The sequence below is a fragment of the Pomacea canaliculata genome, linkage group LG4, assembly GCF_003073045.1.
Source record: "Pomacea canaliculata isolate SZHN2017 linkage group LG4, ASM307304v1, whole genome shotgun sequence".
Taxonomy (NCBI): Eukaryota; Metazoa; Mollusca; class Gastropoda; order Architaenioglossa; family Ampullariidae; genus Pomacea; species Pomacea canaliculata.
Window position 1 is genome coordinate 19277618 of NC_037593.1, and position 23370 is coordinate 19300987.

General features: G+C 36.8%; 2 protein-coding genes across 6 annotated transcripts; both read right to left on the reverse strand.

Moving 5' to 3' along the window:
• Positions 1 to 23: 23 nt before the first annotated feature.
• LOC112561652 (tectonin beta-propeller repeat-containing protein 2-like) lies at positions 24 to 17424 on the reverse strand. 5 transcript variants are annotated; one of them, XM_025234245.1, is made up of 18 exons: positions 16873 to 17424; positions 15086 to 15492; positions 14531 to 14659; positions 13885 to 14016; positions 13158 to 13321; positions 12398 to 12834; positions 11467 to 12030; positions 10713 to 10838; positions 8798 to 9917; positions 7709 to 7924; positions 6834 to 6972; positions 4921 to 5119; positions 4564 to 4653; positions 3520 to 3738; positions 3194 to 3384; positions 2856 to 2946; positions 2465 to 2614; positions 24 to 2273 (listed from the first exon to the last, which is right to left on the reverse strand). In XM_025234245.1, the coding sequence occupies exons 2-18, from the start codon at positions 15458 to 15460 to the stop codon at positions 2119 to 2121; spliced, it is 4497 nt and encodes a 1498-aa protein (XP_025090030.1). In that variant the 5' UTR covers positions 15461 to 15492; positions 16873 to 17424; the 3' UTR covers positions 24 to 2118. The 5 variants fall into 5 exon arrangements, with proteins under 5 accessions (XP_025090030.1, XP_025090028.1, XP_025090031.1 ...); XM_025234243.1 differs by having other exon boundaries at positions 16842 to 17424; XM_025234246.1 differs by lacking the exon at positions 16873 to 17424 and adding an exon at positions 16788 to 16823.
• Positions 17425 to 19223: 1799 nt separating this feature from the next.
• LOC112561656 lies at positions 19224 to 23370 on the reverse strand. Its single transcript, XM_025234256.1, has 4 exons — positions 23346 to 23370; positions 22153 to 22217; positions 19895 to 20066; positions 19224 to 19405 (listed from the first exon to the last, which is right to left on the reverse strand). Exons 2-4 carry the CDS (start codon positions 22189 to 22191, stop codon positions 19308 to 19310), a joined length of 309 nt encoding a protein of 102 aa, XP_025090041.1. The 5' UTR covers positions 22192 to 22217; positions 23346 to 23370; the 3' UTR covers positions 19224 to 19307.

The window sequence follows — 23370 nt, forward strand, 5'->3', positions numbered from 1 at the left end:
TTTAGGACCAGGAAGAAATGAGAGACACAGAACAAAAAATTTTATTGGACATAATTGTTCGAATGTTGCATATTTAATGTTACGTATACATTTAAAAGTATTTTCTAAGCATATAATTGCTAATCTTTTTGAAATGCATCGTCATCCCTTTCCTTTGTATAATTTTTTGTTAATGCCTATATTTGTACAATGTCCTAAAAATAAACCAGTTTTACACTTTATTTTACTCCCTTGCAATTTATGGCTTCTTTAGTAACTGAATGAGAAATTATATTTTATATCATTAAACAAAATTTTAAAGCAGTTAACTACTTTTGCTGTGCTTACAAGAGAAAGATGTGTAAATGTACCAAAAATTTCTCTCTCTCTTACACTGCTGCTGTGCTGTTGTCAGTATTTGTGAATGAAAGCACAAGCAATATGTCAGCATGGTTCATCTCAAACAATTTGGTCAGAAACACATTTTTAGAAGCTATTTGGTGATTGCACTGTCAAAAACTAGGTAAGCTTCAGCTTGTCCTCGATTTCAAAATGAAAATTTGTGAGTACTTTCAAGAATGGATCAGATTTGATTTTTAGTGAGCTGGTGGAGGGTACCTTTTCTGTCTGTTTTTTTTTTTTATGATGGATACTAAATTGCTTCAAATTAATTTTTTTAAAAAAGGTATTCAATAGAAAGATCCATTTTATTTATGAGACAGAATGAAGAAGGATCACAAGTGATGAATAGACATTTTGAAAATGTACATTCACACCAGCTAATTAGACCAGGTAACAGAAGAATGTTTATAACCTCCATAGGAAGAAATAACTTTACAGATTCAATTTGTATTAACATGAAGTTTGGCTTTCCATGCCTCAGCAATTGTGTAGAAAATTTCCAAATAATTTATAATGCAGATAATACTGATATTTATCAAACACCTCGTGAAAAATTACAATTCTGTGCGAAAAAATACTTCAAAACTAGTGAGCTTCTTGGCAATATTCACAGATGTTAAAAATTACCTTTCCCTGTTCAATCAGTCATTGAAAAAGTTTTGAAGAAAAAAAGTGTACAGGAAACAATTTGGAGCTGTGTTGATCTGCAATTCACAGCATGAACCTTTACTAATATTTTTAACAAACTCAAGTCCTATGTCACACTAACAGTATCACAAAACAATGATAAGAATTACTACATCAGATACCATTTATCACAACAATCTGACATTTCACCATTTCTAATCGTAAATTCTATGTCAAGAACAATCATTCAGGTGATGTTTTAAGACAACCTATCCCGATATAAAAATACACATGCAATCTGAGGTGCAATTCTTATCACTGTCCAAGCATAAGCCCACCAGGAAAATCTACAAAAATGTCATTGTTTTAAGTAATTTCTGATCCCTCCTTTTGATCCTTACTTGATTTTAAAGTATTTCTCACAAAACCCATCTCTAAAAGTAAGTGCTTTAATTCTCTTCAAAAGGGTTGGGAAGAAAATGGGAAAGGTGTGTGCAAGAAAAAGGAATTCTGAGATACAACCATAGTTAAAGACCAACCTGAATGGTTTGCATTGGATTTCGGAGGCTGAAATTTACAGGTTAGTTTTATATCACCTATATCTACTGATATCGGACAAAAATGCAAACCATTCAGGTTGGTCTTTAATGGGCAATTTTCATTGGAATTTGTAATGTATTTAAAAACACACATAGGTAAACAGGATGACAAACTGGAAAAAACAATGAACTGTGTTCATTTCAAAATCCTGCTTTCATTACCATTTACAAAAATATAATCTATAAACTTTCTCCAGTGCAAAATTTACTGAGCTCATTTTTTTTAATACAAATGTAAAAGAATTTAGGCCAGTACCCTCTCACGCAATCATATGCATATATATAACTGCAATCAAGAAAAGCAAGTAAAATACCAACAGTCATACATAATATCAACTGCACATTAATATAATCATTTCACATTAATTGCACAAGCGCCCACTAATAAACTAAAAGGTTATACAGTCATGACTGACTCTCAATCTGTCTGGGATGGCTGGATAATTGTCTGTCAGGATAATTTTTCAGATTAAGCTGGCAGCATCATGTTAAAGGCCACATAAGCAATTCCTCAGACAAGCTCCCAGTCTCCTTCCTCGCTACCCACACTTGTGCTGCGCTGTAAAAGAGGATCCGAAGAATCTTGGCGTCGAAACAGAAAACGTGTGCTGCACTTGACAATCTGACCTGATGTGTTGATAGCCCACAGCGTGTCATCTGCAGATGCTGCAGAAGTAAAACACAGTTGTCAAAGTCACGGAAGACTAAGAGTGACTGTCTCATCACCCCATACACCCTTTGATAATGACGTACTCATGATCAACTGCATTAACATTACCTCTGCATACCTCTTATCCCCCCTCCAAGCCCCCAACACAAGTCCTATACACAGATAAATGACAAAAGAGATCAGATACCCGAGATTTTTATGAACATGCCAGGAGTTTTCTTCCAGTAGTTTCCAGAAATATTGTCCCTGGTGATTCCAAAGCGGTAAAACATTTCTCCATTGGTATTCAGTGCCCACACTCCTGAGCTTGTCAGAGTCAAATCCATTGCCTGAATTCCTTGTTAAAATCACAAAGGAGACATAGTAAAGACATACTAATCATCGAGATTAAGGCTTGATTACAATGGGCAAAATGACAAGACCTACAATTTCTGAGCATTTAGAATGTGCTAAAATTTTAGCACAATATGGCTCTAATGATTTAGAGGCAAAATAAAAACAATGCTGGGCTACCAGTGGGAGGTGTACATCTGGCTTTACACTATGTACCTTATCATTGTTGCTAAGAAAGCACCAACCTGGAACATGAACCCACTCAACACCTAGAGGCAAGTTTTCTGTGATTCCAAATCTCACGTATGTTAAGCGTCGGTTGTCAATGGCCCACACCTGAAAGTAGTAACATGTAATACTTATCTCTGCTTTTGTTAAAAAAAAATAATTGGGGTTACATTTAACATTTTTTGGTTTCTTACCTCTGTGTATTTTTGTTCCAGAGAGTGCACATAAATAAAGTACACAAAAACATTATTTTGTAGGGTTTTTTCGTTGTTGATTGCTAGGGTAATTTAATGTGCCATCCTGATCCATTTAAAAAAAAAAAAAAAAAAAAAAAGTCCAATTTCACAACTCTTACCATCCAATCTACAGGTCCACAGAATACTTTTGTAAAGATAATCTCTGAAAATGTGTCAATAGGAAGCCAAACAGGATTCAAGTGCCCTGGTCTGGGAGCACTGGCACCAATACGGTGAAAGACCTGCCCTTCAGAGTCCACACTCCACACAAATGAGGAATTGCAGCTGAGATGTACCAGGCACGCATTTCCTAGCACGAAAAAATTCCATTATCTTCAATACACATTAAAAATGTTTAACCAAACATTATTTGTTTTTAAATCACATCAGTAAAGTCATATTTTACATAACTATTTCAGGAATGTGTGGATAAATTCAAGCTTACCAAGTTGTGTAAGATCTAAAGGAAGCCACTCTGTGCCATGTGGACAGTGAGGCCCAACACCTGAGCGCACATAAACGTCTCCACCAGCTGTCAGTCCCCATACACTCAGTTCATTGACTGCCATTGACACAAACTCCTTTGATGGAATCAGTATGGCATCTTGGCTATTTGGTGACATGACAAACAGTTCTCCATTAACCTGCTGTGCCCAGACCACACCTAAAACCAGATGTAAGCAGCACTGAAGATGAAAATCATGGTCATTGTTCTGAACTGTCAGTTTTATTCAATATTATTCACCTGTAATTTTACATTAAACATTTCCCATATCTTCTAATGATTTTTTTTTGTGTGCATATGCTAAAAGAACAGTAACTTTCAATATACTGAAAAAATTGTTCCACAGACCATGTAATTACCTTAAAGGGGAGCCCAAAATACAAATACTTGAGGTTGAAGTAAACAATAACAAAGTCCTTATATAGAAAAAAAAAACAACTTTCGGCGGCCTCTCATATCAAAATCACAATCACATATCTTATTCAGATACTATGAGTTCCTATGAAAAAAAAGCAGGTAAGAAAGTAAAACTGAATTAAGTGGCTTTATGACAGTAGCTGGTTCACAGAAGACAGGACTAAATGGTACATATGTCAGAGATCATTCTATCTGCTTACTGAAAAAGAACTCAAAACAATGGAAAATTCTTGGCTTATACCAAGAAACGCAATAGATCATATTTGTAAACAAGATCTTCGGTCATCTATACAAATTGCTGACTTGTTTAGAGTAAATGACAGTAATTTGATGTGCAAAAGGAATGACCAGTCTAAAAATGTGTGTGGGAGAGAGAAACAGCACGATAGTTAAAAGATAGTGGATAAATTTGTAAGATACATTTGATGCCTTCTGATAAATTTGTGCTTGTGCGCCTTGAGTCTGCTTTTGTTGGTGGGCAAAGGAGCTCTATAAATAAACATTTATTATTATTATTGTTATAATAAAAACATGGCAGATTTCAAGCATGACATTATGATAACACACCCCACTGCACATGTGCGATGCTAGCCTGCACTTGTCGCCACACTGTTGCCACTGCCATTTGTTTGGGTTGAGCTGGTGACCAGCAATAACCTGAAATACACAAAGATGAAGGCAATAACTCAGTAGTCAGAAGCACACTGTTAGGGCAGCAAGAAGTGCACTGTCTCAGCATCTTTCCCATGTAAATATTTTCATTTCAGTACCAGCAGGATAATTATTTCAAAACTGTTTGTAAACAAGTTACAAAAAAGAATGTCATTAACAGTGACTAGGCACTTTTCTGACCATAATCAGAAAACTTCAGTGTTTTGTGAGCAAAGATGATATGCATCTATCTTTAACGACTTAAATACATACCCTGAACACTACCACGACAGACATGCAGGGTGTTCTGGAATTCTAGTGATACCCAGAGGCCCTGAACACCTGCCACAATCAAGCCCCCACGGTTGTAACTAAGTATGTGTGATAACTTCTGGGGGTCAAACTTGCGAGCTATTGATCGTATAATGTCCAGAGTGGTGGGATCCTGGATGAAGTATTTACTCAAAGGAACCTACAACAAACCAGCAAAAAGATAAGTATAGTTTTAAAGTAAACAATTTGTACGCAGCAAAATACTGCCATAATAAAAAATATATATGTTTTCATTTGATTAATCAATGCAATATATTATTTACCCACAAGGAAAATTCAAGATATTGTTCATAGATAATACATTCATATACATGTTGAAATAATTTTTTTCTCAAACACACATTCCTGGCAACAGTAGATACAGTTGGTGTACTTCAATACATGATCAGAAATAGACAGGATGTGGAATGCCTTCCAAAAGATTTGCTAATGACATAAAGCTGCCAAGTCTCTCTGCCTGATTCCGGTGATTTTGGAACAGATATTAACAAACAAGGGAGACAAGACTGTTCCTGTTCCCTAGGGTAAGGCTGTGGAACCAAGAGATAAAAGAAAAAATGATAAGACTTTCAATGAAGGACTGATAGAGCCGAGTGAGGATAACAAAGCTGACAGAGAAAGATCAGTGTCCGAAGGAGATACAGTCGGTGCTGGCTCTAACTAAGGATCATGTCAGTGTTTATGTTCCATTGAAGATTGTTATCAAAATATTTATATCACCACCCCATGCAGAAAATGTATCATCCAAATACATTCTTATTCAAAGATTTCAAAAGGCAAACAATGTAGTACATAAGAAGATGGAACAGTTGCACACTAGTAACCTGTTTGATGCTAAGACAATAAGAATTGTTGTTGTCTCTAGTCTGACACCAAGACATTAAGAATTGTGAATATCTCTAGTTTGACACCAAGACAATAAGGATCGTGGATGTCTCTAGTCTGGAATTTTTGACAGGTCGGATGACTGAGCACCCCTCTACAACCTGAGACCAGCTTCTGTCCTTGATAGGCATGCTCTTCTTTCCACCTGCTGTGTCACTGATTACCCCTTTGCCCTATAGCTCATCCCTGAGGTAAAAATTCCAAAGAGAGCAAAGCATCATTCTAAACACTGGTGGAGAAAGACAGGCCTCACAGTTCAATGAAAAATTTTTCTGCAACACAGGATAATCACAAAGTGTTGGATCATTTCTGTAAAGATTTAATACACAAATGAGAAGCTGTACCAATGTTCATTAAGCAGGAATTTGTTCCAGATTGTGGACCAAATGTTAGACAAGCACAAAAGCACTTTCACTTCACATATGACAGTTACTGTAGGACAGCTGCCTGATATGATCTGCAAATAACAGAAAAAATCGATGCCTTTAGAGTGGGGCTGGACCAACAGTCCCACAGTTTTAGTTTTCATGTTTTCTCTGGAATGCCTTTAATGGAGTTAGTGCCTGCCACTGAGTCCCATATCATGGAGATCATCATAAAATCTCCAAAGAAATCCTGTTCTCTCAACCCCATTCTGACTCATTTCCTGGATGAGTGCCTTGACTTGGTGATTCAGGTCATCATTCACATTATCAACCATTCCCTGATGACGTGCTGGACCCCAATGCTGTCACAAACCCACTTCTGAAAAGCCCAGCCTTGATCTTAATATCCCCCAAAACTATCAATTTGTTTCCAGTCTCCATTTCTGTGCAAAGTACTTGAAAAGGTTGTGCTGGTCCAGCTTCTGAACCATTTCTCCTGCTATTGTCTATCTGAACCAGCATCCAACCCTTTTCTGGCTTGTCCAAACTGCTTTGATGGTGGTTTTGTCAATGATATTGACTATGAACACTTGAGTTCCTTACCTGCCACCAATTTCCACTGCCTGCTGGATTACTAGGGGTAACCTGGTCTGTAAACCAGATCTGCCCTATAACATCCACAGCCCAACCTATCCCCTCATTGTCAATGCTGGCATTGAAGAAGAAGGAAGGTTCCATTTCTCTGGAACATAAATGCAAAACACAGATTAACAAACTGCTTTTCAAAATCAATAACATAAGTTGTATAAACCAAGAAAACATAAAATTTTAATATCATCCTTAACACGTATAGCATGGACATGCATTGAATGCAGGCACGCACTGTAGAAGGACAAATAATAGCAAATCTAAATCTCACCTCTTTAGCTCTTTCCAATATTTGTCAGAATAATGCATAAACAGTAATTTGTAAAATCATATTACACAGTACAAAATGATCAGAGTACTGAAAAGATGAATAATAAAGTCGATATGACATTTTAATGAAAGAAAACATTGTGAAGAAAAAGTTATTTTTATCTCAACTATGGCATTAAAATAAACACAATTTCTTGCAGACATCACTTTTTAATTACAATAAACTATTTATTAAAAATACTTTATTGCCATTCCTAGGACAACTTTCATGTGTACCTTTCTAACTAGTGCTATAATGAACTAATCAGTTATGGATCAAGACTGGAAAAGTTACAAAAATAATGATGACTTCCTTTTTGATCATTTAGGTGTGAAGAGATAAGAACCATTAATAGAACATACACTTTAAATTGTAAGAACTAATACTGTTCGGTATCAAAGATAATTAATGAGTAAAACAGCTTCAGATTCAAGTTTCCACACAACGCAAACAAAGATCAACATGAATTCCTTTTATGTTTTCCCTGTAGCAATTGATATTAAAAACTTCTAAAGCTAACCTTTTTACAACCAGCCAGTCTGTGCCCTGTGGGGTATCATCTGTGATGCCAACGCGCACCATCAAAGTCAAAGATTCAGTGATGGCCCACACCACACCATATCGAGCAATAACATGTTTTACAGCTTGTGGTATCTCAACACTCAGTGACCGAAAACAAGGGCGTTCTTTCGAAAGGCCCCGTTGCATCATCACTTCTCCATTGGTCTTGATATACCTGCAATATTTTTTTGGTTTAATAATTTGAACATAAAAATACTTAATAATAATAATAACAAGAGTTGGCTGGTATAGTGCCTTTGGACAAGCTCAAGGCGCTTCACAGCTGACAGATGGTGTCACGTGAAAATAAGTTGATGTCAGAACAAAATGACTGTACTCTACATCACAGGCCAGCGTCTACACACAACGCTAACACAATCCGCAGCCCACAGGCCAAATATCAAGCATGTCACACTCCCACGGGAACAACAAATGAGCCCAGCACAAGCACAAAATCACGGATCAACAAAGGTCAAGTGGATTTGAACTGTGCCGATCGTCAAGTCTGCACATCAAAAAGGAACTGTAGCCACTGAAACGGAAGAGGCACCACATTCCACACACACAGCAGGCCCATCATAAACATACACAATCACAAGTCAAAAACGAAGAAGACGTCAGAAAAAGCAAAAATACATCAGAGTTCTGCCCCCTCCAGCCAGTTAGGCGAAGGGACATCACTTAAAGTTTCCTCAAATAATTATATGACAACTATATATATGAAAACGTTAAAAATACAAAATGATTTAGGAAACCATAGGAAATGTCATTATTTTTGGAGCAGTTGTACTCAAGTATTCCAGCTTTTTATTCTGTCACTTTCACCAGCTACTTTCTTTCCAGAAATTTTTCTTAGCTTTTCCAAAAACGAAAAGATGTCCCCTGTCTCAGTACTTACTCTTCAACTTTTAACACCTTAGTATAGTCAAGAGACTATGCCTTGGTGGCTGTGAGCAAGAAACTGTAAAATTTTAATAAAAGGCAAGTAAGCAAACAATTTTAAAAGGCAGTCAAAAGTCTCACAGGCTCTCTCAGGGGTATGACTTACCATGCACAATGGTCATCTACAGATATGAAACGAACATCCCGAACTGCTTCCACCCATTTCAGCCCCTCTGGCCGACGATGGGTAATCTTGGTGCCAGCAAATACCCTGCCTTTATGTAAACGCCACACAATATGGCCTGAAGGAGACACAGCAATCTGACTTGCTGGGTCTCCAACTTTTCGCCAGAGAACTCCTTTCATTTCTCCTATGGCTGAGTAATACAGATTGTCACTTTTATCTGTAAACCAAATATGTGTTCCTGACAATGCCAGGCTGTAAATATTGGCTGAAGCTGTGAATTCTGACCAGTTGTTGGCAAGCCGATACAGGGTTGCCTCTGATATGTTTTTGTCACTCTCTGCTGTAGTGCTGGGAATTACCTGAACAGCTTCTGTTGATTCTGGTGCCAGATTTGGTGAGGGCTCACTTGGAAAAAAATCTGGTAAATCAACTGATTCAGATGGTGTATATGGGTTGAACATTGAGTAAAAGTCATCAGCAGAATCCTCTCGTGGAGCATGAAAAGAACGTGATTTTTTCTTCATGTCCATCAGGGTCCTCTCTGCAGCTTTCAGCAGGTCTTCATGTGTTGCAGTGTCTTCTGGCGGTTTTGTTGCTGATTTGACATCCAATTGTTCATCAGGAAGCTGAAGATTTGTTGGTCGACATGTACTTTCAGAACTGAGATTTTTAACGCCATCAACACAGTCTTCTTTAGCAGTTTCTTCATCTTTAGCATTATATACAGTCTCTATAAGTTTGTCTTCCCCTTGGTCGGGTGGAATACTTGCTTCTCCAATTTTAAGACTCTGAAAGGCCAGTTCATCTAACATTACTAATTCAGAACTGTTACTAACTGGTAATGCATCCCTTGCAGTAATTTCTAATTTTGTCTCAGATGTTATGGCTGAATCATGCTCTTCTTTACTTTTTAGAAGTCTGTCTACGCTGCTCAAAGCTTCATCAGCTCTGCGAATGATTTCTGTGAATTCACTAGGGTTGCTTGTACATGTACTGTGGCCTGATCCATCTTCAGTGATGGTGATGCTCGATTCTTCTGATAACTGACTGTTATATGATGCCTGACTTGCTGTGTCTGTATCTATATCAAGACCTTTCCCTACAGAGATGTGAATATAAAAAAAAATATTAAAGTAAAGAATCAATATTAACCCTTCTCTAGCTCTCACATAAAAATAAGGTACATCTTATACACAGATAGCATCAATGTTTCACATTGCAAAAACCATGTAAAGGAAATCACAATCATGTGAAAACAATGTTGCAAAAGGGTCTAAAAAGGATTTACTACCATGAATAAAAGTTTAGATTGTAGGTTTCACGACAAAAGACATTTGTAATAAATATAACATATCAAAGCTGATAACTTGTCATTTCTTGTTATCAAAAGTCAGTGACAGCTTTACATGAAAAACATAAAATTAATTCAAACTACAATAACAAAACATATTAAATATGAAAATGAAAATATTGCAAACAACAATTTAAAATAAATATTCAAATTATTAAATATTACACTAATAATTAAAGCAGCTTCTCAACTTCACAACTATATTAACATACACTATATTAATACACTATACTAATAATATATGATGATAATATACTTTATTAACCTGAACTGCACATTTCTTTGCAACTGATTCATACAACCCCAAATAATTGCAACTATGGGATTGTAAAACACAGATTGTATTCTCAGGCATGGGAAATGCTAACCATTACAAGTTAGTTTTCATGACAGTACCTAAAGAATCTTAAAAATAAGCTGTTAAGTGTTTTGATGATGTTATTTCCACTACTGTGACTTCCATAGAAAAATGGCTTTTATTAAACAGTGCAAAACACTTAAAACTTATTTCAGAAAAATTTAAGATACATATAAGCCTCAAACCTTTTAATTTCTTCTTCTTGATTTTCTTTTTCTTGCTTTTATGACTGAAAACGATGTCATCATCAGCCTTCCACTGGTCAGCTGACAAGGCAACACGCTCAGCTATTGGCACAGTGTGTTCAAAACCTATGCATAAAAGCAGCAAACAGCAGGCAATAAACTAGATTGATTTAAAAGCTGGTGTCATTAGTAACTAACTGAAAATTTCAATAGCTTTCATGAAAAAAAGAAAAAAGATCAACCAAAAAAATAAAAATCATAAAAATGACAAAGCAGTAACACTCCTTTATCTTGGGCACTTTTTGTCTAACTTTTTGTGGAACCTTGTTTTCTGTTTTCTTTTATTTTTCTGGGAGACTGCAATGTACAGAGTTGTAATTAGCATTTAATTTTTCTGTTTATTTCAAAATGTCTGCTGAGCTTATTTATAGTTAAGCATTGTTATCTTCTCTGTTTTTAATCAGTCATTTCAATTATGAATATGTTTTCATGTGACAAATGGTCCTATTTCAATCACCACTCACGGTATCATTCAATAATAATACATTAGCTTACACTGTTATTGTCTGACTACATCAGCTGCTATAATATCTCATAAATTCTGCAAGGCACTTGAAGAATTCTTTGCTAGGACACAATTTAAAAATACATTTAATTCTGAAGTATTATCTGTTTTAGTAAATGACGAATGAAGGGACAACTTTCGTCCCAAATTTTCTCCTTAGTATTAGCCAAAAGGCACAACTTTCCGTACCTGTTTCACTTTTCCCCACTTGTTCCTTACTGTTCTCAGCCTTTGAAACACAAACCCTGATGTCAGTTCCAGCTGGTGGTGTGTTAGTTCTTTCATCTGGACAACTGTCACCAAGTTCATCTCCAAATACTGACAAAGCACTATGTGCACTATCAGGGGACTGAATATCTTCCAAAGCCTTTGATTCCAATCCTCCGGTGAATACTCTCACTGCCAAATCTGGGGAATCGAGGGAGACGATAGGTGGTAAATCTGGGGATGAGTCTACGGCTCCAGAACCCTGCAAAGCTGTCGATTGCACCACTTTAGTTAAAGCACTTTCTGTTTTCTCTGCATGCTCAGCATTTTTGGGATGTCTCTGTTCTTGTATAAGATTTTCTAGTTTTTTTAATGGGTTAAAAACATTCTTCTTAAAAAAATTCTTTGGTGAGCTGTTCTCTTCCGTTCTACTTGGTTTCAGAGTTTCTGCAGGTCTTCGTGTAGTTGAGATTTGTAACTGTGCAGATATTTCCGAGGTGACAGGGTTGGAGAGTGGAGGATCAAACGGTACTGTTGAAGGTATTGCTGAAATGATTGATTGCAAATTATAATTACATTCAATTTTAAAGAGCAAAAATAGAAGTGACATAATTTGAACAAATGAAACAAACCTCTATTCTATAAGATACCTTGATTTTGGCTTTAACATCACAACAGGATGTTGCTTTGTTCTTCTAAAGCATGATTAATACAATCCATGGTAAGCTTTGCAAGATTTTAAATATGTACACAAAACAAGAACAATACTGTTTTTCCATCAATTTTTATAAACTGTGACTTTAACGTTTTATTCATGCATTTATGTGTGGGTAAGCGTGTGTGCATGCTTGTGCATGATGCTAAACATAGCAGCATGTGTCTAAAAATCAAAGAAGTCTCCAATTATAATCACCTCTGATAATTTCTGGATCTTCAGCAATGCGAATCACTTCATCATCCGTGTGTCGCCTCAATACAAATATTTCATTCTTATTGATAGCAATATCTACAATGCCACCAAATCTGTTTTGTCCTGCCACAACACAATTTTGCTCTGGATTTAAAATAAACAACATCATAGGATTGAATGTGACAACTTGTTTTTCTCTATATATGTAAATCCTTCCAAACTGGAAATCTTGAGTTAAAGCTGCTCCAACAGCCTTGCTTGGTTGTAAAAGTGGAATCTCCTTCATGCCAGCATTGATTTTCTCTTTAAACATGAATGTATTGCAGACAGTACCATGGATATCTGAAAGCCAAATGCGGCACCCAGGTCTGACTGCATACAATTTAGCATCATCCGTCTTGCAAAGGCCTGGGATGAAACATGCACCAAAACTGCCTTGCCTTGAATGTAACAAGAATCAAACAAATATCTATAAATAACTGAAATTTTTACAGTTAGTTAAACCTATAAATCCACCTCTTTCTTCCAAAAGATATTAGACAAAAGAAATAAGATTTAATCCTCTGCTCTATTATTTATTAACTTCCTGTAATTATACCTAATTTAAGGTCTGTAAATAAACACACATCTATAAATGTTAAACTTTAAAATCTGGCATGAATAAAGCATTGAGAAATGTTTATATAAAACAACAAATATATAAATATTTTTCAAACTTTATGCAGATATTTTATAAGCAATGTCACAATTTATCAAATCTTACACTTTCCTGTCCTGCTGACCAATCTGCACCAACTGGCAGTTAGTGTCTAGACGACACACAAATGACCGAGATCGAGTGGATACCACAAGCACTTTGTGGTCATAATGAAGCTGAACAATCTCTGTTGGAGGCTCTACCAGTAGTACTACAGATTTGCACTGACCCTGAGACCAAAAGCAATAAGCATTGACCGAGTACAGCAGGTGACATTTGGGGCAGAAGTATTTATCACAAATATTATGATTTAGGTAGGGCTCCTCATCCTCCAAAATGAGTCAAGGGACAGGGAAAGGCTACAAATGTAGTCAGACTGAGACAAGTGTCTTGACTGATCTTAGTATAGAAGACTGTCTTACAATAAACCTAATGCTCATGATCACTAAAGCTGTTGTAAGCTACTAAGATTTTATTACTACCACTATGGGAAAAAACTCACCCTTGAACGCTTGATGTATGTGTGTTTTTTAAGTGTAGGCACATAAGCCACAACAGTCTCAATAATAAACAAAGCAGAAGTCAATACATGTTTCATGTAACTGAAATAGACCCCTTATTCAGTTAGATACGTTAGTCACTCTACTAAGTAGTGCAAGTAAGTCTTCAGACTTAAAAATTATATATAATCACAAAAAGTAGATATATGCCATTTTATGTGGAAGTTAATTTGTATTAACAGCCCCTGGACAAGACCACAAAATACCATTAAAAACACGGACAGTCTACACACCTGATAGAAATCCACTTCTGTGCAGACAACATTGCCAGTCTTATCACCACTAAATAACTTCATCCCATTAGTGCTCCACTCTACACAGGTCACATAATGGCGATGAACCGACTGCACTTCAAATTTCTGAAGCTAAAAAGTTTTACATACATGTATAAAAAATGTTAAAACTGCTAAAAAATATCCACTAGGAAATTTCTGTCAGTGGAAGTTTCTCTGACAATGAACTATTAAAAATATAGATTAAAAAGTCTTACCAACTGACCATCAATTTTACAAAAATTTCCTTCCATATACACTTTTTTTTCAAGTGAAACAAATTACTGGTCATGGGAACAGAAGCAAATGCAATTCATACCCAATGAATAGTAAAAATGACAATTTCTCACTTTTAATTAAAAGATGTATGACTTAATCAGAAACCTGTTTGACAGAGAGATTGGTGCCATAGATTCAAGGATCCAGGAACTATTGCGATGACCTAAGCACCTGAATCTTATTTTCTTAACACCATTTTCTCACCTTTCCATTTGTAACACATCTGTTTTTTTAACCTACCATGAACAAATTAAAGTGAAAATGACCAAAAAAGTACTTTCCTATTAACACTTCAAATTTAAAACTGAGAAAAGAATGATGTAACAACCTGTTTCTTAAAGACAGATATGTAGCCAGGAATGAGAAAGATACAGACAGCCCCTGAAGCCATCCCTACAGCCAGTTGGTGGTCCACTCCATGATGCAGCTTTATGCAGGTTATCACTTCATTTGATGTCTGCAAAAGTGTGAACAAATTTTAATTTAAATGGGTGGTAGCAAAAATATTTCAAATGAAACTTGGTTATTTAGAAAGAACAAACATTAAATGACAAATCACTTTAAAAACTTTTGGAAAACATCAAATAATCATTTTTGTTACATATGCTGATATCTAAATACATGTATGCCATAAAGTCATATGCTGATAAAAAAAATAAATGGAAAATCATACTAAAAAGGCATATCACACCCAGCTTTATTTACTTTATTTAATGTTAAAAAATTAGATAAAAAGTTAAACGTAAATAAAACTTTACTTAGTTTTATTTTAGGTTATCTTTCTCTTAGGTTTATCACTTTTTATCTTACGTAGTTCATCATAACATTGTTTTACTAATTTTTTCATTAAACAGGCGCATTTCATCATATAGACTTTACTTACTTCTGACTTCAGTCTCTGTACTGAGTTATCGTTGCGATTGTACAAAAAAGTCAGGCCAATGTTGGTTCCAAGTGCAATATAACTATCATTTGCATCTATGCAGGTAAGAATAAGATCACATTGCATTAGCAACCCATGCTGTGCTTTCTTAGGAATTTGTGACAAAAGTAAATCCAATCTGGTATGTTGTTGGGGAATTTTCAAGCCTGATTCTATTCTAATATCTTCATGCTTTACAGTTTCAGTCTGCGATATATCCTGAACATTCCTCTGGCTCTGTGATGCTTCAGAATGAGAAGGCTCCCCATCACATGTGCTTCTTGTTACCTCTTTTGACTTATTTTCTGCCATAGCTGATGACAACAAAGCAGCCATTGCATCACTTTTTAAAAAGATTCTTGAAATATCTGAAAATACAAAACAAAATCAAACAGCATAAAAATCTTTCAAAATTCTCAGCTATATATATGCTTAATACATAACTTATGCAAAAGTACAATACAGTGTAGAAGTATTACAAATATTCACTTCAAAGCCAACTCTGATTGCAGCTAATAATCATGACAGCAATTAAATACATGTGCTTCGTCAATTCATCTAATAATAGTAAATATATAGCACAATTTATATATCGCAGAATCATGCTCGCACAGGAGCATGCACTTGGCACTTGATACAAAAACTTGGTTAATCTGTAGCACATAAAGGAACAGAAAGATGGGCAACAATGAGAATGAAGTATGAAAGACAGTAAAGAAATATATAACAGGCAGTAAAGAAAAATGTAATAAAATTTGAGATATTAGACTAATTATATGATATATCAAAGGGGAAAAAAAGGAGGGAAGAGATAGAACAGGTTAATAGTGGACATTTTAAAGTTATTTAAGCAAGAACAAAAAAATCTATATAATTTTACTTTTGCAAAAAAAAAAAAAACCATGCATCAATTTCCTTCTAATTTTAATGAACAAGCACAAAAATTGTTTGACAGTTATTTTATAAAGTATAATCAAATGATCTGGATGTTTGTATATTTACTTCCTCCTAACACGAAATTCGCTGAGCCATAATCTGTTACTCAGGGTTAATGCAGCTGTCAGCATCTACCCGTTGTCGTCGGTACAACGCATCTGTAAAGGGTGCCGTAGGCTTCTTTTCGGCGTAAAGTGAAAATCCCACCACCCCCGCACTACCCCTACACAAATACACTTTTTTCTTTATAGCGAGGTTGTCGAGATAACAGAGAGGCGACAGGCAGTACCAAAAAATGCGCATTTAAAGGAACGCTGTTTCATGGTCATGGGTAGTTATCGCTATCATGTCTCAGTAACTGATGTCGTCAATGGCTCTTGTCATCATGTAAACAATACACATTTTTTTTCAATACAGATTTGTTCTAGTCACAACAGAGAGCTTAAAACAAGTCTAAATTAATTATTTTTACATGTATGATTCATAGACTATCCACGAGTTTGCAGCACAGGTCGGTATCTATCGATGATCTAATAAGAACACTGTCGGGTCATGCGTCGTCTGCAACGGAAGCAGAAAGTTGACGGACAGAACCAGAGAAAACAGAGTGTACAAACATCCGACGCAGCATTAACGTATCTCTAAAACCAAATTTGAACAGAAGTATAGCTTCATCTAGATCAAATTCGAAGAAACGCGAATTACATAAAAATGCATCTCATTTTACCAATATGTCATTCAAGAAAACATGATAACGAAACATTCATGTGATTTAACTTACGCCATCTTTGGTCGCTGGAGCGTGCGCTTACCGGAAGTATTCCTGAGAGCAACGAAAGCAAAATGTGAAACCAATCCTCTGCCTCTGGCTGGTGGTTTATTATTTTTATCTCATTTATTCAGACAATTCGTTTTATTCAGTTGCCTCTTAAGTAAGCCCATTCCATCGCTGAGGTCTATGTTCGCTGGACGAAGTGACCTTTGGAACTGGACTGTGTGACGACGCGGACCGTACACAAACCGCAGTGAAATTATCGATAGTTAAACATATTTGCCTTTGGTAGAACCACAGATTTCTGTGAGTTTCGGACGAGTGGGCAGTAGGGATAAGTTCAACTATGCACTAATTTTTTGTTGTCATGATCATCAGTTTAGGATTATTCAGATGTCGGGGCCATAGTCGACTCGACCACTATACTCACTTTGGATATACATATCCTAAAAACTAAATCATTTCAGTTTTCACGAGCGTTTGTACTTATAGCTTTGTCCCTATCCACTACATTGTTTTCGGAATTTTTATGTTTTAAAGGCGTAGGGCACATTACAATGTCAGTATTTCTTGGAAGAATGGCTTTTGCATTTGATATGTGCATGTTCTGCGCATTCTCCCTTTTTTTTTTTTTTTGACGTGTGACGTAAGGTGACCAGACGTTTCGGGGGCGAAAGCGGGTCACGTACCGATGATGGTGTCGTCACCGTCAAAGAACGTCGAAAAAAGTGGGGGGGGGGCTTTCCTCTGACTTTGCAGGATGCAGATCATGCAGCGTACGGTATTCAGAGTTTTAAAGGCAACCGGGACATTTGATGGACTTGCCAGAAAGCCAGAAAGCGGGACATTGGGCGTCCCACCCGATGAGCAGGCTGGACACGAGGTCAAAAGGTCACCTTATGTGACAGACATATATCTGTCTTACACATATATCATTCTCATGACAGACAAAACGATGAAAGAACAAGAACGAGCTATTTTCTTTACCCGAAACTACAGTATTCAATTGTTGTATGGGTTTGTTATATGTTAAGCAAGAAGCTATATATATGGTACAGTATATATGGTAACAACGTAATGCAGGCAAGTGATTAATAATTATATTGGAGAAATGTATAACTTTGTAAGAAACCCATTCTGCAAAAAATATGTATAGTGTCCAATGATGGGATTGGCAAGGTGGCCGGTAGTAAGACAACATAAAGGCGTACCTTCATGCAGTCAGAAAGATTGTAATACAGCGTACGTAATGCTATCATTTATTTTTACTAGCCTTTTCTAGGAATTTGTGGCAGACCCATTTTCGGGTAGTCTACAGAAATGTTTTGGTGCATACTATGAACTAAATAGTTTCTTTCATCAGTTGTAATTATTTACAAAACCAGCTTTTAACAGTAATAATTTGAGGAATTTGTTCTAGCTTTAAACCGGGAAAACAAGAATTTAAAAAACTCAGTATTTAGTCTAGTGTGCGGGCATCAATGACACCAGAAACCTTCCTCTTTTGTCTTCAGTTTGTAGCATCATCAAGCAGGGCCGCTGGTTACCACACTTCAAATGCTTAAGATCATGGCCCTCAGTGCTTTGATCCTTGCTACAGCCAGTGTCCTTTATCAGTTTATCGGGATGGTATTAAAGTTTTCGGACGCACAGGCTACCTTGCAGGGGCTTTTGTTGGCTGGATGCTTCTTGTTTATTTCACTCTCCAAGGTGTGTATGTGAACGTGTATTAACTGTAGTCGCCGTGGTTACGCCTCACCATATTTTCTTCCGTAAAAACTCATTGAATGACGGGAAATAATTCACGTAGAGATTGCGTCATCAGACGCATGACTGTTCTCCCCTGGTATCACAGCTCAGGCGCGAGCTATGTCTAATAAAGAATAGTCATTATCATTGTCATTCTTTCTCTCACTCTGTGGAACATGCCGGCGGATGCGATCCAGCTGCGAATCTATTTGTGCATATTTTCTTTAAGTTTGGGGTAATGGACTTTTTATCCCAGTCTTGATGATCATTCTCAGGGAAAAAGCTGACATTGCGAGGCAACGAATGAAGGGACTCAAGCTACGAAATTATGTGATCCGCTTTGTCATTCTTCTCAATTTTATCTCATTGGCAGAGAGGTGCGGCGATGTTAAACTAAATCCAGGACCTATGGACGAATTTACCTTCAACAAATTCTTAGAAAGAATGGAGGAACAACTAAAAGTGTAAGGTGAGAACTTTGAAAAATTATCAAAAAAGTTAGATGATAATCAGCACCGAACTGAACAAAATATAGCTCAACTTAAAAATGATTTGAGTGAATTAAAACTTGCACTCAACCAAACAATCTATATATAAGGGACACACACTCCAACTCACGTATGAAAGAACTAGAGAAAGAAATGGATTCTTTAAAGAATTTTTCTCGAAGAACATGAAATTTATAGGACTACAAGGAGTGTAAACCTAGAAGTCAGCTGTTTTAAACTAGAGAAATGGACAGCAAACTGCAGCATCACTGCGAGGATGGTGTAGACATTTAAGATATTGGGCAGTGGCCGTTCCTTTGACAATGTCTTTAAAGGCTGAAAAAAAAAAAGAAAGTCAGAGGTTCAATACATTATTTGTATCCATATACGAAGTAACAATTTACTTGACTAAGCAGTCATCCACCTACCTAAATAACCCATAACAAATTATCTGACTGAGTAGTCATTCATCTACCTAACCAACCTACAGACCATGCAACAAACCCAGGCAACCATAATCTTTGCAAAAGATTATGAACAATTTGTACTTTGTAAGAAAATAATAAAACCCCACTCCTCCATAGCTGTCCATTCAAGCATGCATTCCCTGTCTGCACTCATATCTTTCTCAGAGATCAGTCTAGTGGTGCAACAGTTTAGAGTTGATCATGAATAAAGATAAATGGATGTCCTGGTTTTAGATTTCATCTCAGGCATGCTGTTTTCATGTTCTGCATGTTTCAACTATTTACAAAATTGGTTCCTCTATGAGTTAGAGCCTTAGTTACTGGCTTTATGATGGTTTACCTTAGCTACTTAGCTAACCAGGAGGGGGAGAAAGAGCTTGATGTCGTCTCACTGCATCGAGGACTATTTGAAGTAACCTCTCCTGCAAATCTCTCCGTGCATCTTCAGGTAGATTTTCCATCAGAGATTCAAGATAGGAGAAAAAGCTATCCAACCCCCTTCTTCTCCTCCTAGGCTCTCCTAGGTTTTGCTGCAAATAATAAAAAAAAAAACCACTTAATTAATGTGTCTAGGCATGCATATGTGTGTGGGGGTATATTGGAAACAACCAGATGAAATTTTCTGATGGCTTGTTGATCTGAGCATCAGTCAATTTCATCACTACCTATAGTTGATTGAACCAAATCATCTTCTGTGCTATCATTTGGCCACAAAAAACTTCAATGTACTCCCCTTTCTCGTCTTTTGCTGATGCATGTTGATCTCACTTTTGTGTGTGTGTGTTAGGAACTGGGGGCTGTTGCCTCTGTCTGTTGTTAGGCAGGCATTATCACCCTTACACGTGCATTAGATAGAATGCGTGGAAGTGAAGATTTCAAGGAAAAAACGTGCAAGTGAGTGAGTGATAGGTTCACCTAATCTCTGGTGTATGAAAAATACTGCGGTTGATCATTCCCGCGCCAGCCGTCAAAGCAGAGAGACTGTAGCGAATTTCTGAGTGAAAGAGACCGGGGAATCGGTTGAATACCTTGCTTAGTGAAGGGAGGGATAAGTTGTTTTCATTGCTTTGGCTATCTCCCTATCCAAGAAAGAATGGTGAAATGATGTAACATTTGGTTGAAAGAGATGATAAGGGAAAGAGTTTATTTAGTGGTTGTTGTGATAGTAATTAAGTTCAATATGAATAAGCATTGCAGGAATTACCCAGGAGAGGAAGTAACTAGGAGAGGAAACCCTCGGAGAAAGAGAAGACATTAAAAACTATGGAAGAAGGAAGACGTTTGGAGTAGGATCTTCAACAGTTGGGGTGTATGTCTAATCAGCACCAGCTGTAGGTGGATATTGGGATTATTGAAGTGGTCTTGTCACCAACCAGGTGCTTAGGCCGAATCAGCACTTGTACAGCGACTTGGAAAGTGTAAGATATTCGAGGAGGATTATGTGCGGACGAGTATCCAAAGAAGAGTAGTAGTGTGTTTGATAGTGAAAGTCTCTGCAACATCATCTAAACAGTGAGTTGAACTATTTTGTTGAACAGTGGAGACAGGAAATTTTACGTGTTTTACGCCGTGCCAGCAACTGAGGCTATATTACGGCAAGGCAGCCAGCCCTGTAAACAGATGCCATGTGCAGAGAAAGAACAGCATGCCCGAGATGAGAAATGAACTCTGGACAGCCAACCTTCACTGTATTGGTGACAGGCGCTAACCGTTGCGCCACCTGACCGCTGTTTGAACAGTGGAGAAACTTGGGTCTAATTAAAAGGAACTTTAGAAAGGTTGGAAGTTATTCATGACATTAACGTGATATTTATGGTTCATATTCTCATTTATGTATAGATGTTGAGTTGTGTAAATTTAGTTACCTCCCCCCACCTCTACAATAAATACAAGCACCCACTTAATACAGGAGTAAGCCCACGTCAAATCTTTGTGGTTTGTTGCACGAAAGGACACATGTGGGATGGAGTGTGTGTACAGTCAGTAACCTTGTCGTATATCCATCGCTGACAGTGTATGTGTGCGCGAGAGAGAGAGAGGGAGAATCCAAATCAATATAATCAATATATTTTCAACATGTAAACAATAACATTGTCACACTTTCAGCACTCTTTGCTTTTCTTTTAAAAAAAAGGGAGTGTTGGCTACAAACAGTATGGCTGGGGCATGCTGATTACTCTGCTATTGTGTAAAGCAAGAAATGTTTGGGTTTTTTCCTTGCTCATACATTGTCCTTGCACTGTATACTAACATCTTTTCGTTTGTTAACAGTTGTGGCTGACATATATCATGTGACTAATTTCTATTTTTTTAAATTTTATTTACTTAAATGTGTATACTATGAGCAATTATACTAAATAGACTGCAAAGCTTTTTTTTAAAAAAAGATATTATACTTGAGCATATTTCAACCTACTAGTGTAAGAAAAACCCATATAACACACTATTAATTTATGGAAGAGAAGCAGAGACTAACAAAATAAAGCTGTCACAAAGGAGGCAAAAGCAACATAAAATGCCTTTCCTGAGCAAACAATACTCCCAAGCATGAAAAATAAACAGCCGTCAGGGCTTAAAAAGCAGTACATAAAATCAGAAGAAACATGATGGACATACCTCTGGGCGTTTTCGCTTCTTAGAGTTTCGCTGCTCCATTTGTTCGCTGTTTCGCTGTTCGATCACTATTTTGAAAAAAAAAAGAAAAAAAGTCACTTCAAAATTATAAAACATTTAAGAATTTTTACGGCAGCCGAAGGATCACATATATGCATTAAACCAAAGGCAGTGACAACATTTATGTATCTCTATGCAAGCCATTACCTTTGAAGACAACATTCTGCTTTTAACACCAAACCCTTCCTCCCTGTAAAATGTGTAACTTTTAATCTCTCTCTCCCTACATACATACAACCAGCTCTTGCCAATATAACTTCACTTTGTAAACTATCGTGAAGGAAAAAGGTTGGCGTAAGCTTTTTTACAGCAATGAAGAGGTAAAGATATAAAGTTGGCTGGACAGATTTTAAAACGCTTTTGCAATTTTTTTTAATAATATCTAAATTTTTATAAAACATTTCTTGCTATCTAGGATTATTAAAATCTTTTATTTTTTCTGAAAATAATCAAAATTCTGCTTGTAGAACAATGTATACGATGCAATATCGTATACACACACACACTAATAAAGAAAAGCGAAAGGCTGAAAAAAACATGCAAAATGGCTTCCTACAACCTACCTCGATGAGCTGGTGATCAGTGAAGTAGCGGTCCGAACGCGCTCTCTCTGGCGTTACTCTCCTCGTCATACCTTTTTTTTACGTCATCCATACACACATTTTGAAAACTTTCGTCACTCACTCACTTTCGTATTCACGCTCTTTCATCCTGCACGCACACTCAGTCCTCCCACTCTACTATGTAAGGATGGTTTTTTTTAAATCATTTTCTCCCTCTAGGTATAAACTTCCATTTTTTTAAAATTATATGTAGAGGGCTGGTAGTCCGGCGTTGTTGTTGTTAGTTTTGGCGAGACCGGCGGATGATTGTTTGGCGGAATCTGAATGCGAGAAAAGTGCTGATGCATGGGCGAAAAGTTACGATTGTGAAAGATCGTGAAAATAGATCTGCTGATGCATGAGAGAAAAGTGCTGATGCATGCGAAAGATCGCAACTCTTACTCATTCCCAGAGGTATATAGATAGGGCACAGCTGAGACGTGGGGGGAAACAGCATAAGCATAATACTTTAAATTAAATAAAAGGCTAGGATATAGAAATAGGGCAACAGAAAGGATCTGGACAATACACCACCACTGCGGACTTGGCAGGCCTCCAG